Source organism: Pungitius pungitius, chromosome 9 (genome assembly GCF_949316345.1).
Source record: "Pungitius pungitius chromosome 9, fPunPun2.1, whole genome shotgun sequence".
NCBI lineage: Eukaryota > Metazoa > Chordata > Actinopteri > Perciformes > Gasterosteidae > Pungitius > Pungitius pungitius.
In genome coordinates this window covers 20,713,674-20,728,020 of record NC_084908.1, presented here as the reverse complement: position 1 = coordinate 20,728,020, position 14,347 = coordinate 20,713,674, and the positions used below count along the sequence as shown (strand labels likewise).

General features: G+C 48.8%; 1 protein-coding gene across 13 annotated transcripts in view; it reads right to left on the bottom strand.

The window, feature by feature from the left end:
• Positions 1-14,347, bottom strand: part of cacna1ab (calcium channel, voltage-dependent, P/Q type, alpha 1A subunit, b) — an 82,941-nt gene that overhangs the window by 36,443 nt on the left and 32,151 nt on the right. For 12 of the 13 annotated variants that reach the window (XM_062564289.1, XM_062564293.1, XM_062564298.1 and 9 more), the window contains exons 5-20: positions 6,707-6,798; positions 6,396-6,548; positions 6,032-6,219; positions 4,814-4,917; positions 4,614-4,729; positions 4,462-4,506; positions 4,189-4,281; positions 3,840-4,037; positions 2,482-2,594; positions 2,104-2,216; positions 1,731-1,862; positions 1,553-1,625; positions 994-1,114; positions 849-916; positions 481-587; positions 236-389 (exon numbers count right to left, since the gene is read on the bottom strand). In XM_062564289.1, the coding sequence (XP_062420273.1) occupies positions 236-389; positions 481-587; positions 849-916; positions 994-1,114; positions 1,553-1,625; positions 1,731-1,862; positions 2,104-2,216; positions 2,482-2,594; positions 3,840-4,037; positions 4,189-4,281; positions 4,462-4,506; positions 4,614-4,729; positions 4,814-4,917; positions 6,032-6,219; positions 6,396-6,548; positions 6,707-6,798 (1,870 nt within the window). The remainder of the gene's footprint in view (positions 1-235; positions 390-480; positions 588-848; positions 917-993; positions 1,115-1,552; positions 1,626-1,730; positions 1,863-2,103; positions 2,217-2,481; positions 2,595-3,839; positions 4,038-4,188; positions 4,282-4,461; positions 4,507-4,613; positions 4,730-4,813; positions 4,918-6,031; positions 6,220-6,395; positions 6,549-6,706; positions 6,799-14,347) is intronic. The other variant, XM_062564292.1, reaches the window with a different exon arrangement.

Sequence of the window (14,347 nt, the reverse complement as noted above, 5' to 3'; positions counted from 1 at the left end):
AGCACGCAGCCTCGAGCTCTGAGGTCCCAGAGCTGTGTGCAGCCTGACCCAGAGTCCACAGCGCCGATAAAGCAGGCCGCCCGCGTTCCTTCTGGAGATCTCCTCACACGACACTTACTTCAAACTTCACAGGTACCTGGCCCTTTGGGCCCTTTGGGCCCTTTGGGCCCTTTGGGCCCTTTGGGCTCGGGGGAACTGAACAACTTCCTGAGCAGCAAACTTCAAGCAAACTCACCTCCTCTCCTTCTCCTCCCACCTTCCAGTCCTCCTGCTCCAGCTCGTTGTAGAGCGCCTCGCGGCTGGTCATCAGGTTCTGCCGGCGGATCTCGCTGGTCCTCTGCTCCCACACCGACTTGCCGCCCTTGATGTTGTTCTTCTGCTGCTCCTTCCTGTCGGGGGAGGAGACAGGAAGTCTAGTTTCACCTCAGCTGCCCGACGGTGTGTGTGTGTGTGTGTGTGTGTGTGCGTGTGGACACTCACGCAGCGATGGACAGGTTGGCAGCTGACAGCGGGCTGACCTCCGCCACCTCCTTGGCCTTCTGCATCGCCGTCTTCTGATTGGCTGCTTCCTCCTGCTCCTCCTCGTCCTATTGGAGGAGAAGACAACAGTTCTTGAATCGTTTAGAAAAGTAGATGAAAATTAGCAATAAAGATACTAAATGGATCTTATATATCTCCCCCCATGTTTTCAACCTACTCTTTTTGTGTTTTTGTACAAGTTGAAACCAACTAAAATACAGTAACAGGCACATGAAAATAACAGCTACTGAAAACAGACTAATAATAAAAAGTACAGCTAACGTTTAGATGAGTTAATGACAGTTGATCAGGGGTCAAAGTGAGGATACCTTGGTGAGCTCCTGTGCGTTGGCCAGGTTGTCCACGGCGATGGCCAAGAAGACGTTGAGCAGAGTGTCTGTGGGGGAGTCAAGGAGGAACGCTGTGTGTGTGTGTGCGTGTGTGTGTGTGCGTGTGTGTGTTATGGCAGGATACAGTTGCCGAAGAGTGTGAGCACGATGAAGAAGATGGAGAAGACCATGCCTTTGTCGTTGACTCCTCCCTGGGACTCGATGCCGTAGTACATCACCATGTTCCAGTCCTCTCCAGTCAGGACCTGCTCAGGGACACGTGGGCGGTGATTGTCATCGATACCGAGCTCGCGGTGGCTTTCAGTTGTTGTATTTCTCTATTCTGGTGACGTGTTGTATTTCCTTTCCTCTTATTGCTATTGTGTTGTTTTTGCAATGTTGTATTATTCATTGTACACTTAATAATTGCTTTTCTATTCTATTTTTCAGTTTTGACAAACTGATGAACAACGAATCAATAACGTTCTTCCAGAAAGGGGGCGTGACTCACTGGAACACGTCCAATCAGATGGTAGAATTCATCCCACGGAATGATTTCAACTTAGAGAAATCACAACTAACCAAACTAATATTCAGTAAGTTAAGTTAAGGTTATATTTCTCTTTAATCTGAAATGAGATTCCTGGTGTTTATTGAATCCAAACAATAACTCACTTTTGACCATAAACACGTCTCCTTCGTACCTGAAACACTGTCATGATGGCTGCTGCAAACGTGTCGAAGTTGGTTGAAGGCGTTCCCTCCTCAAAGTTGAATCTGAGAAGAAGGAGTAAAACATTGATCACAATCACATGAACAATAAAGGACAAAAGTTTAGGTCAAGTTGACTATTTGAGGGGGGGGGGGGGGGCTGATACTGACTGTCCTCCGAACAGCTGCATCCCCAGCAAGGCAAAGACCACGATGAAGAGGAAGAGGAGGAAGAGCAAACTGACGATGGACTTCATGGAGTTTAGCAAAGAAACCACCAGGTTCCGCAGAGGAGCCCAGTACCTGAGGAGGAGGAGGAGGAGGAAGAGGAGGAGGAGGAAGAGGAGGAGGTGCAACATGGAGTAAAACGATATACATGATTTTGTGAGGATTCCAGTTTGTTTTCACTTCTTCTCTAATAAGTACAACACCTCCACCTGTGAGCCCTGTTGGTGTGTGTGTGTGCGTGTGTGTGTGTGAGTGTGTGAGTGTGTGTGTGTGTGTGTGTGTGTGTGTGTGTGTGTGTGTGAGAAGAGGAGCTCACTTGGTGACTTTGAAGATGCGGAGCAGTCGCAGCGCTCGCAGCACGCTGATCCCGAAGGAGGTCCCTGGTTTGATGGTGGCCCAAATCACCTCGAAGATGCTGCCCACGATGACCTGCACACACACACGCACACACACACACACACACATAAACGGCACATACTGTGTGTTGCTTTGATTCAGATTCACAGAGAAGAACTCTGTACTGATCCTACGTGTAGCTTCAAAAAGGTTTGAATATCCACAAAATATTATTATTGTGTATTTGTCGCAGAGCTAGATGAGAAAAAATCTGTTGATTAAATGGAGTGTTTTCTGTGTGCGTGCGTGTGTGTGTGTGTGTGTGTGTGTGTGTGTGTGTGTGTGTGCGTGCACTCACCACACAGTCAAAGCAGTTGAATGAAGAGTGGAGGTAGGGCTGGATGCCCAGACCATACATCTTGATACACATCTCCGACATGAACAAGCCAAGGAAGATAAACTCTGCATAGACTGGAGAAGGACGGGGGGGAGGGGGTGGGGGGGGGGGGGGGGTGAGGTCATGGGTAGATTTAGGAGGGGGGTGAACAAGTCCGATCAAAAGACGGTGAAAGTGGGAGAAAAGGGGGGAGGGAAAAGAGGAGGAGTAGAAGTCAATAGTGGTGCGAGCCCAGCGGTGGATGACAGTCTGCTGATTAATGGACTCCATCAGCAGCTTCATATGCTAATGACACTGGACACCAGCCAGTGGGAGTGTGTGTGTGTCTGCGAGTGTGCGTGTGTGTGTGCGTCAGCAGCATCTAGAACTAAAATAAAGAATGAAATCAGCACAAACACAAACACGTCGACTCTTCTCTTCAAGTCCTTCTGCTCACGTTTTGTTTGTTGTTAAAAAACAAACAGGATGTTTGTGACTTTTCCTCCAGACAACAGGAGCTCGGTACTGAGCCACATACTGTAAAGTAAAGCGCTCCCTCGTCACCAGGACAAACAGAGCGGTGCCACGACGCTATTTGGTCCGTCTTGTAGAAGCACAAGTGAGCCGGAAGATGAAAAACGAGGCCGCGATGGACCTGAGAGTGTGAAGCTCTTGTGCTAGTTGAAGGAGCTCGGATGTGGGGCGTGAACATGTAGGAGGAAGCAGAGGGTTTGAAGAGTAAAACGATGATTCAGGTCGCTGTGTGTGTGTCTGTGTGTGTGTGTGTGCGTGTGTGTGTGTGATGCAGATGCATCACAGAGAGCACGCAGCTAACATTAGCTCGCTAACGGCTAGCCCGCCCCCTCATTACTGAGGCCTGATGTGTCAGCGCTTTGGCCCCCGGGGGCCACATTGTGGACAATGAACACATATTCTCACTCTGTCAATCGCAGTTTAAAATAATGTGTTCATTTGTTTCCTATTTAGTCCAATGATGTTTTTGTCCACCATGTGACACTAATCAGCATTTTTATCTTTATTAAAACGAGTATCTTATTTCCACCAGTTTAAATGCTCCTCTTTTAAAGATGTATTATTGACCTTTTTAGTGATTCAAAATCTCATTACTTTGGGTCATAAATACAATATTTACATGATTAATACAAAGATTTATCCATCACACACTTGGTGACCGAATGCGTCAATGGCCGCCATCGTTTGGGATAAACTTTTAGTCCCAAAACTTGCTGCGAGGAGACGTTTGTCGTCTTTACCATACGTGTGTGACCCCTGTGGGTGACCATGTGTGACCCCTGCGTGTGACCCCCCCAGGGACTCACAGAGGAAGTCGGACAGCAGCTCGGGCTGGTTGTAGTGCACGGCGGCCACACACATGGTGTTGAGGCCCACCAGGCACAGCACGGTCCAGTAGAAGGCCTGAGTCTTCACGATCTTGCGGATGAAGAAGCGCAGCCGTCGCTCCTTCTTGCTGTAGTTGGAGCCTTCGATCCCGTTCTTCAGGCTGGAGCGGGCGAAACCTGTTGGCATGGGGGGGGGGGGGGGGGTGTCAGGTGTGACTCGGGGCCTTCGTGGTTCTGCCTCCACGTTAGAGGCCACGCGGGTCGATATTGACGAGTTTCACGAAGGGGCTGAAACTCTCACACGTCTTCGTCCCTCTGGTTTTCTCACCTACGGCGTCCCCCATGTTGTCCTCGCCTTCTTCTGGGTTCAGCAGCTCCGTCTTGTTGTTTTTGGTTTTGATGGTTGGCCTTCGCCTCGAACCTGCCGACGAGGAGAAGAAAACACCTTCGCTGTGTCTTTGAATGTTTTGCACACCGCTAAAACCTGCACATCCTAAAAGAACCATTTGGTCACATGTCTGATCCTTAATTCACGTGCTCTAATTCATCAGCCTGAATGCAGCTCACACGTGCACAGTTTGAGAAAAAGGAGAGAAGTTACCATCGAAGTTCACTGTGCCGTCCTCCTCCGCCAGGATCACTTCTTCTAGACATGGAAGTCACATTGCAGGAGATTATTTCTGCATGGAGTTTGTGTGTGTGTGTGTATGTGTGTGTATGTGTGTGCGTGTGTGTGTGTGTGTGTGTGCCTACCTGCTTTGCAGATCCACTCCAGGTATCCGTTGAGCTCCCTCTCGATCTGCTGCTGCCGCCTCAGCTTGAGGAACTCGCTCCGGTTCTCCACGCGCTCTCTCTCTTTGGCGAATTCACTGCAAGCGCGATATGAATATTGTTATTTTTAATTGAACGTACACAACGTGAGAAGGACATGAGACGGAGGTCGTGTTTCGTACCCTGAGAGCACACCCAGCACCAGGTTGAGCATGAAGAAGGAGCCGATGATGATGAGGGGGATGTAGTACATCCAGTTCCATGCGCTGCCCTCCACGTCGTTACTCTGCAGGAGAAGAAGAGTGCCTTCATGAAGACATGTTTCACTTTAGATGTTCTCATGCAGTGTTTTCAGTGTTTCAGCCCACTTTTTCTATAAAATGAGGTTTACGGATATCCAAAAAAAACGTATCTACGTAATCCTCAGGGTACTACTACTATAACGACAATATACTACTGTAACTACAATATACTACTATAACTACAATATACTACTGTAACTACACTATACTACTATAACTAATCTATACTACTATAACTACACTATACTACTATAACTACACTGTACTACTATAACTACACTATACTACTATAACTACAATATACTACTATAACTACACTGTACTACTATAACTACACTATACTACTATAACTACAATATACTACTGTAACTACACTATACTACTATAACTAATCTATACTACTATAACTACACTATACTACTATAACTACACTGTACTACTATAACGACAATATACTACTGTAACTACACTATACTACTATAACTAATCTATACTACTATAACTACACTATACTACTATAACTACACTGTACTACTATAACGACAATATACTACTGTAACTACACTATACTACTATAACTAATCTATACTACTATAACTACACTATACTACTATAACTACACTGTACTACTATAACTACATGATACTACTATATCTGCACTATACTACTATAAGTACACTATACTACTACAAGTACACTATACTACTATAAGTACTAACTACCTGACAGTGAGAGCTTATTAGCGCTTGTGTGCACGGGTTTTATTCTGCTCGGCGTTCTCTATTAAACTTTCATTGGTTTTCTCCTGACTGAGTGTGGAAGTGGGCCTCCATCCATCAGAAAAGATGTTAAATATAGAGCGAGACGGACCAGAATAGAGAGCGGAGGAGAAGGAGGAGGAGGAGGAGAGGGAGGGAGGGAGGAAGGGAGGAAGGGAGGGAGGGAGCAGGGAAAAGGACGGATGAGAAGACGGATAAAAGGAAGCGAGTGGGATGGAAAATGGCTTTTAGACAAATAAATGGTGTTTTGAATCAAATCTCAAACTACTTTATGCCTCATTTTGCTGAATGTGACTCAAAACACAGAGCAGCGACTCACAAAGTAGAGCATCTCCGTCCATCCCTCCATGGTGATGCACTGGAAGACGGTGAGCACGGCGAACAGGATGTTGTCGAACTGCGTGATGCCGTAGTTGGGTCCGATCCAGTGGCCTTCGCACACGGTGCCGTTGGGACACAGCCGCGACGGCAGCTCCGTGCCGCACGGCATATTGTCCACCACCTCTCCTGGTGAAAGGTGAGGAACATCTGGTCACGGGCCTTTCTCCTTAGGCACAGGTGTGATTCAAAGAGTGTAACCTTTGGCTCCTTTGTCGAGCATAACTAAGGAGCCTTAAAGGTCTGTGTGTGTGTGGAGATCAGTTACACCCATCATTGTTCGCACTGATGGCATCGGTTCTTACGCGTGACTTTGTCGTAGCACGTAGTGTGGAACTTTCCCATGTAGAACTCCAGGCCGATGATGGCGAACATGAGGATGGCCACGAACAACAGCAGGCCGATCTGCAGCAGCGGGATCATGGCCTTCATAATGGACTTGAGCACCACCTGCAGGCCTGGAGGACACGAGCAGAGGGGCATCAGACGCTGTGCTGCGTCCCATGATGGGATGTCCCAGTCGGAGTGGTTTCAAATACTGAAGCATTCAATGGGGATTGGGAGTAAATACATGCATCGGTTTGTAATATTTTGGAGGGAAGAAGAAAAGACTCACTGGGGATCCCAGACACCAGTTTCAGTGGTCGGAGCACTCTGACGGCTCGGAGTGTCCTCAGGTCGAGCTGAGACCCCACTGAGGACAAAATACTGCAGAGGGAGAGCGAGGGGGGGGGAAACAAAAACATTTTTTTAAATGACCTGATTAAAACATCGTGGTCACACCCTGCGTTGTTTAAAGGTGCAAAGTACCAACAAACGGAGGAGATCTGACTCTCAACAACCTGATACTGAGTAAAGAAACAGGACAAAAAACATGGTTTGAGATTCTTCTCCATGCCCCCCCCTCTGTTGTGGATTACATATTATATTAGATTTTAGTGTCCTAATATGGATTTTCTTATTCAATGCATTTCAAATGTTTGTTTCTCTCTGTCGTTCATTTTCTCAGACAAACTGAACACCTCCAGGATGCAGTAACCCCTGGCAACGGCTCAACCTGCCCACACAGCGCACCGAGGTGGCCGGCAGGGGGGGGGTTAAGAGAGGGGGCAAACACATCGGGACCACAACAAACATGTGGAAGAAAAGGAAAAGAAAGAGGCAGAAATGTTTTTGTTGCTATTATTCTTCTAATTTGTTCACGTAATTTAATATTTTATGGCCTTTGAGCTTGATCTACAAAAGCTGTGATGCAAATAGAGACATAAAGACTCAAATAAAATCAGAACAATGATCTTGAAAATGGCCACTTTGTTTTAACACACACAAAAAATAACACGTCATGTGTTAAAGCGTCATTCTGTGTAGTGACCAGCAGGGGGCGACTCCTCTGCTCCCATAGACGTCTATGAGGAAATGACTCTACTTCTGTGTAGTGACCAGCAGGGGGCGACTCCTCTGCTCCCATAGACGTCTATGAGGAAATGACTCTACTTCTGTGTAGTGACCAGCAGGGGGCGACTCCTCTGCTCCCATAGACGTCTATGAGGAAATGACTCTACTTCTGTGTAGTGACCAGCAGGGGGCGACTCCTCTGCTCCCATAGACGTCTATGAGGAAATGACTCTACTTCTGTGTAGTGACCAGCAGGGGGCGACTCCTCTGCTCCCATAGACGTCTATGAGGAAATGACTACTTCTCTGTAGTGACCAGCAGGGGGCGACTCCTCTGCTCCCATAGACGTCTATGAGGAAATGACTCTACTTCTGTGTAGTGACCAGCAGGGGGCGACTCCTCTGCTCCCATAGACGTCTATGAGGAAATGACTCTACTTCTGTGTAGTGACCAGCAGGGGGCGACTCCTCTGCTCCCATAGACGTCTATAAGGAAATGACTCTACTTCTGTGTAGTGACCAGCAGGGGGCGACTCCTCTGCTCCCATAGACGTCTATGAGGAAATGACTACTTCTGTGTAGTGACCAGCAGGGGGCGACTCCTCTGCTCCCATAGACGTCTATGAGGAAATGACTCTACTTCTGTGTAGTGACCAGCAGGGGGCGACTCCTCTGCTCCCATAGACGTCTATGAGGAAATGACTACTTCTGTGTAGTGACCAGCAGGGGGCGACTCCTCTGCTCCCATAGACGTCTATGAGGAAATGACTCTACTTCTGTGTAGTGACCAGCAGGGGGAGACTCCTCTGCTCCCATAGACGTCTATGAGGAAATGACTCTACTTCTCTCTTGATTTATTCCGTCAGTAAACATTGTAAACAGTTTATGGTCTCATTGCATGTAGCTGATATTTAACATATTCAGATTAATATGACCAGACTTCCACACAATGACATTCAACATAAAACAGACGAGAGGGAGTCAGTGTCCCAGATGAAATGCACTCTGGGAAGCAACACCTCCCCCGCCTCCTCTCCCCGAGAGACATGATAGTGACAGAAAGAGTGAGAAGATTGAAAGAGAGTGAAAGTCTTGTGTGTCAAAAGTGTGAGATGCGACTGCTGAGAGACAAAGAGAGAGAGAGAGAGAGAGGGAGAGAGAGAGAGAGAGAGAGAGAGAGAGAGTCTTATCTGCAGGAGGGAGAAAGGTGTTTGGACAGTGATGACAGAAGCTTTGACTCCCGGGAAACAACTAACAATCAGGCCGCAGAGCACACACACACACACACACAAACACACACACACCACACACACACACACACACACACACACAGTTTAACTGTGCTATGTTAGGCTAACAGTGTGTTGTCCTCCTGCTCTTTACGCTCTTGTGTTTCACATTTCATGTCACTGAAGCGAGCTGCATGTGGAGATGAAGGTCGCCCCCCCCCCTCCCTCGGTCTTGGTGTGCTTTGATGTAACATCCATTCTGCATGGACGGTGTTTGAGAGGTGGGCGCTGTCACCAGGACGTCACCTGTGTGCTCGTGGACCTTTATGGAGGCTGAAGGTCAATAACTCTGTTATTGCTGGTGATGGAAACCAGTTCAGAGACTTTGATGAAGATGAAGTTTTGGCCCTTATGAGGAAGATCTTCACTTTGCCCGCTCCCTCTCTCTGCCCGCTTGCAGGATTACCATGGCGACCAGCGGCTCCTCTCTTTGCCGAGTCTCCACGGTTACCGACCTGCTCTCATTCATAAGCGTTGCCGGGGCAACGCAGCCCTTGCTCATTGATGGAATCTCGGCATTGCTGCAGCAAAGGGGATGGGAAGTGGGTCTCCTAGCGATTGATTTTCAACCCCTCTGAGCCCCCGCATGCACCCCCCCCCCCCCCACACACACACACAGAAACACTCACAATCCACACATCAACCTCAACTACCCCTCTCACAATGGCAGCTACCGAGCACAGTGTGCACACACAGGGACACACAGACAGAGACACACTGATCGAGTGCATCCTTTTACCGCATACAAACAATGTGCATGCGCTCTCTCTGCACGCGCGGAGCGTGCACGGTCTGCGGCGGAGCGAGCGCGGACGCCCCACTTTGCACCACGTACGCTGACGCATGAATCCCACAAACACACACACACGGAACACTGGAGACACGAGCCAGATGTTAAACAAGGAGCCTCTTTGATCTAAAGGCAGCAATTTAGAGCTTTTCAATCAGACGCCTTTCATTAACACTTAAAGGGACAGTGCGCGTGTTTGCACTTCGACTGAAGAACGCGCCTCTCGCTCCTGGCTGTCACCGGACTGATGCCTCTCAGTGAAATACGTCGCCTGGAGGACATCCAGACCATAATAAGCCAGAGCGGTTTCGACGGGCGCGTTGGGGAACTACGGTGGCCTTCAGGTAACAAAAAGGGGACGCAGGTCTTCCTCTAGTGAGCGCTTGGTTTGTCCCTTCTGGGCCACTGTAGTAACCAGCTGATATCGACACAGCGATCACACACCAGGACATTTGTGCCTTTTGGGTCCATTCGAGTCCGACTGCAGCTCAGAAGGCAACAACTACCCGTGTGATTGGTTGGTGTAAGAGATGTTCCTCACCTCCAGACACCTGAGAGCATTCCACAGGTGCAGTTTGAAATGTCAACACTTCCATCGTTCCAAAGAGGAGCAGGCGGCCAAAACTATTGTTGTTCTAGACGCATCAATAAAAACATGTATTTTGTTGAAATGAAAAAAATAATATTTTTTTATAATATATTATATATTATTAGTATAATTAGTATGAATCTTAACTTAAATAAAGAATATTTATATTTAAACAGAGTGGGACGTCTTCACCCACGTCATCAGCCAATAATAATCGAGTCTGAACAAGAACATTTGGGTCAAAGATTATAGAAAAGGGATAAAATATTTTCCTAAAATACTGTCCATTGTTGCTTCGTATGAATAAGAACATTTTGATGTCAGGGCATATATTTAAATATGACACATTTAAAAGAGCTGAAGGGCAACATGCATGTGCCTCTCGTGTGTCGCATGTAATGCATTCAATCCGAGTGCAGAAAGACACACACTCAGCATGACGGAGACCGGGACCAGGTCCAGACATGTGTGTGTGTGTGTGTGTGTGTGTGTGTGTGTGTGTGTGTGTGTGTGTGTGTGCGAAGCGGGTGAGAGATCAGCATGAGGCACTAAGGGGACAGGAGTTCACACTGTGATGACACATGGCACTCCTACACTATTCCTCACACACACACACACACACACACACACACACACACACACACACACACACACACACACACACACCGACTGATTGACAATGTTCCAGACTGCACATATTAAAATGTAACCAATATGAAACAAATACACACCATCAAAATCTCTTGTTTTAATGCAAAAGGAACGTCGGGCCGAGCGTTCGGCTCACGAACCTCAGGTGAAAACCCCAAACTGCCCCATTAAGCTTAAAATCTGTTAAAAACAAATGAAATGAACGCTGTTCTCAGTCAATAAATGGAACCCAGTGTGTTCATTCACCACGTGGCATTTGTTGTCCATAAACAACGTTAAGGTGCTTTCAGCCTCCTGGGCGAGTCTGACCCACCCAAAGGCTGCACCCTATAGGGAGGGCATGTGCCCATGTTGGGGGGGGGGGGATGTTGGCAGAGAGACCCGTGGGAGGGCTGGGGGTGAACACTGTGATGCTTCGTAACCTCAAGGCTTTAGCCATGTTTTACACCAGCTGGTGTCATCAGAGACACCTTCACCCCCTTCCATCCAAACAGCTCCTCCGATGCTCTTCCCCTTTGCACGTTTACCCCCCCCCCCCCCCGCGTCTCCTGATTGGCCGAAGCGTTCATCGCAGGATGCAAGCACTCTCCTTCTGACCACATCCCCTCCTTCCTCTTTCCTTCCTTCATCTTCTCCCTCACACATTACTGCTGATGTCAGCAGAGTGCTAACACTCAGCTGAAGGTCTCTCTCTCTCTCTCTCTCTCTGCCCCCAACCAAACTCCCTCGTCCCCCCTTTGTTCCTTTTACTTCATGGATGATCAGGAGAAAGGTGGCTTTACTTCTCTCTCCTCTACGTCTTCACTCCATCGTCTGCCTCTTTGTCCGTCAATCACACACATCTTCATAAGCATTCATTTCTCTGCTGAGCTGAAGCAGGCTGAAACCTCCGAAGCCGATGAAGAAGAGCATCAAGCTGCATTCTCTCTAGTGTCCACCAGGGGGCCTCTGGTTGTATAACTCCGGAGATCCGTTGGCTTCATTAAATTAGTTTGATGAATAGATAGATTTGTTTTGCTTTCATAACGGCCGGCCAGCCGTCATGTGACCTGAAGAGACCTTCCACAACACAAACACCCCAGAAACCCCCCCCCTGTAACGCATCGGTGGATCTTTACCCGCGGCGTTCCTCCGATGGTCCTCTGCTGGTCAGTCCCGCTTCATGTCTGACCTTCAATCATCCCATCTCACTCCTGCTCACACACGTCATTCGTTCCTGCGTCAGAGATCTTCCTCCAGTTTTTCCGTTCACCCCCCCCCCCCCCCCCCCGGCTCAACTCCTGGAGCTCACGAGGACACCACGTCTGTTCTGTGTCCTTGTTTGTGCGCACGTCATAAGTATGGATGGATTCTTGGTGTTTTTTGTGCCGTAAGGTGAAAGCTTACAACGGTCGGCTCAGTTCTGGAGGTCAGAGGTCAGAGTCAGGTAGAGAGCAGCGGTCGCTGGAGGACACGTGAGCACGGTGGGTGTGATGATGAACTGGTCTGACTCCACCACCTCGCTGCCCTCGTGCTGTGTGTCTGTAGGTGTGCGTTTGTGTTTGTGATCTCTATTTATGTTCACAAGGGCCGAGTGGGTGTGCATGAAGCATCATGAAGCATCCACGCAGCGTGAAGCATCAAAGCAGCATGAAGCGGCATGAAGCATCATGAAGCATGAAGCATCCATGCAGCATTAAGCGTCCCTGCAGCATGAAGCATCCATGCAGCATGAAGCATCATGAAGCATGAAGCATCCATGCAGCATGAAGCGTCCATGCAGCATGAAGCGTCCCTGCAGCATGAAGCATCATGAAGCATCCATGCAGCATGAAGCGTCCATGCAGCATGAAGCAGCATGAAGCATCATGAAACATGAAGCGTCCATGCAGCATTAAGCGTCCTTGCAGCATGAAGCATCATGAAGCATGAAGCATCCATGCAGCATGAAGCGTCCATGCAGCATGAAGCGGCGTGAAGCATCATGCAGCATGAAGCGTCCATGCAGCATGAAGCGTCCATGCAGCATGAAGCGGCGTGAAGCATCATGCAGCATGAAGCGTCCCTGCAGCATGAAGCATCGAAGCAGCAGGCTTTTAGCAACGATTTAAAAAGGTTCCCGTCCAGATCTTTATTTCATAAATGTAGTTTGATCCGAGGAGACAAACATCACGTCTCTGATCTCCGTCCTGCAGACGACCTGTGAGCAGGATGTTGATTCTTCCTGGCGTGACCCGGAGGAACGGAACCGCTTCAGACCAGAAGGGACCAGGACACCGAAGGAACCACAGTTTGAACCTCGTGCTCAACGTCAGACAGAATGCAACAAACCTCTGCGTAACAATCTGTGCAAAGGGGTGGATCACGAGGCCCGATGCGGTCCCAGAGGACTCTGAAAGGACAGCCTCTTGATGCACGATGATGTCATAGACGGACTTTCTGGTTGGACCTTTCCTGCGGTGTCAATGGCTGCACTCGAGGACATGGCGGTCCTCCAATCCACCTCGTCCCTTATCTTCAGCTCGACGAGGACACACACACACACACACACACACAAACCCGACGGCCTTTACACAAGTGGTGTGTTCACGTGGGGGGGGGCTCAAAGTCGGAGGGTAGAGGGGAACGTAAAGGAGAGTGATGAGTCTGTGAGTGACTGCAGGGCAATAATGATAATGGAAGAGATGGCAGAGGGACGATTCTCAGCGAGCCCCCCCCCCCAACCCCCCCCCCCCCCCCCCCCCCTTCTCCCTCTCTCTACTTTGGATAAAGTGTGGGGCTCATGTCACTGCTTTGGATCACATGTTGACTTGGGTTTGGGGGGCTGCGTGAACCAGTTTCCTCTCATTTTCTGACCCAAAGGTGAGTCGGAGGCTCCTCCCCCCTTCCTGTCCCCGAGTGATGATGTCATTTGCTATCTTTGCCAGGTACACCTGTGACTCGGTGCCGCCCCCCCCCATGTCGAGGTGACCTTGTCCTTCTGATCCCTTTGTCATGAGTGTAATAAACAAACGGTTCTGAAGAATAAATCCCTCCTTTTAGACTCATTTGAACGTTTCACCGGGTCTGAAAGTAGGAAACGACCATCTGAGCAGTGATATCTGACGTCATGCTCTGCGTCAGCTGATGTCTCTTCTCGGGTGTCGCAGCGTTCGGATTTAGGGCCACTTTCCACCAGCTGGACCACAATGTTCCTCTGAGGTTTTGCTGCGTTTTCACCACTTTTGACTCGTCTTCACTCCAACAGACGGGTCGTCCACGGTGTCCTCTCATTGGCCACCTCCAGCGCTTAGGTCCCCGCGTGACGTGGTGCCAACGTCCCAACGCGGAGCTGCCATCCCTGAATACTAAAGACACTGTGTGTGTGTGTGTGTGTGTGTGTGTGTGTGTGTGTGTGTGTGTGTGTCCCGGCTCCTGTTTTATTCCCTCATTCATTAATTCTGGTCCTCATCAAGCATCTCTCTTCAGTGTGTTTGCCGAGGATGATGCCAGGACACACACACCACACACACGTTGATGCACTCAGTCACAACTCACACAGCGCACACAAACACACACACACACT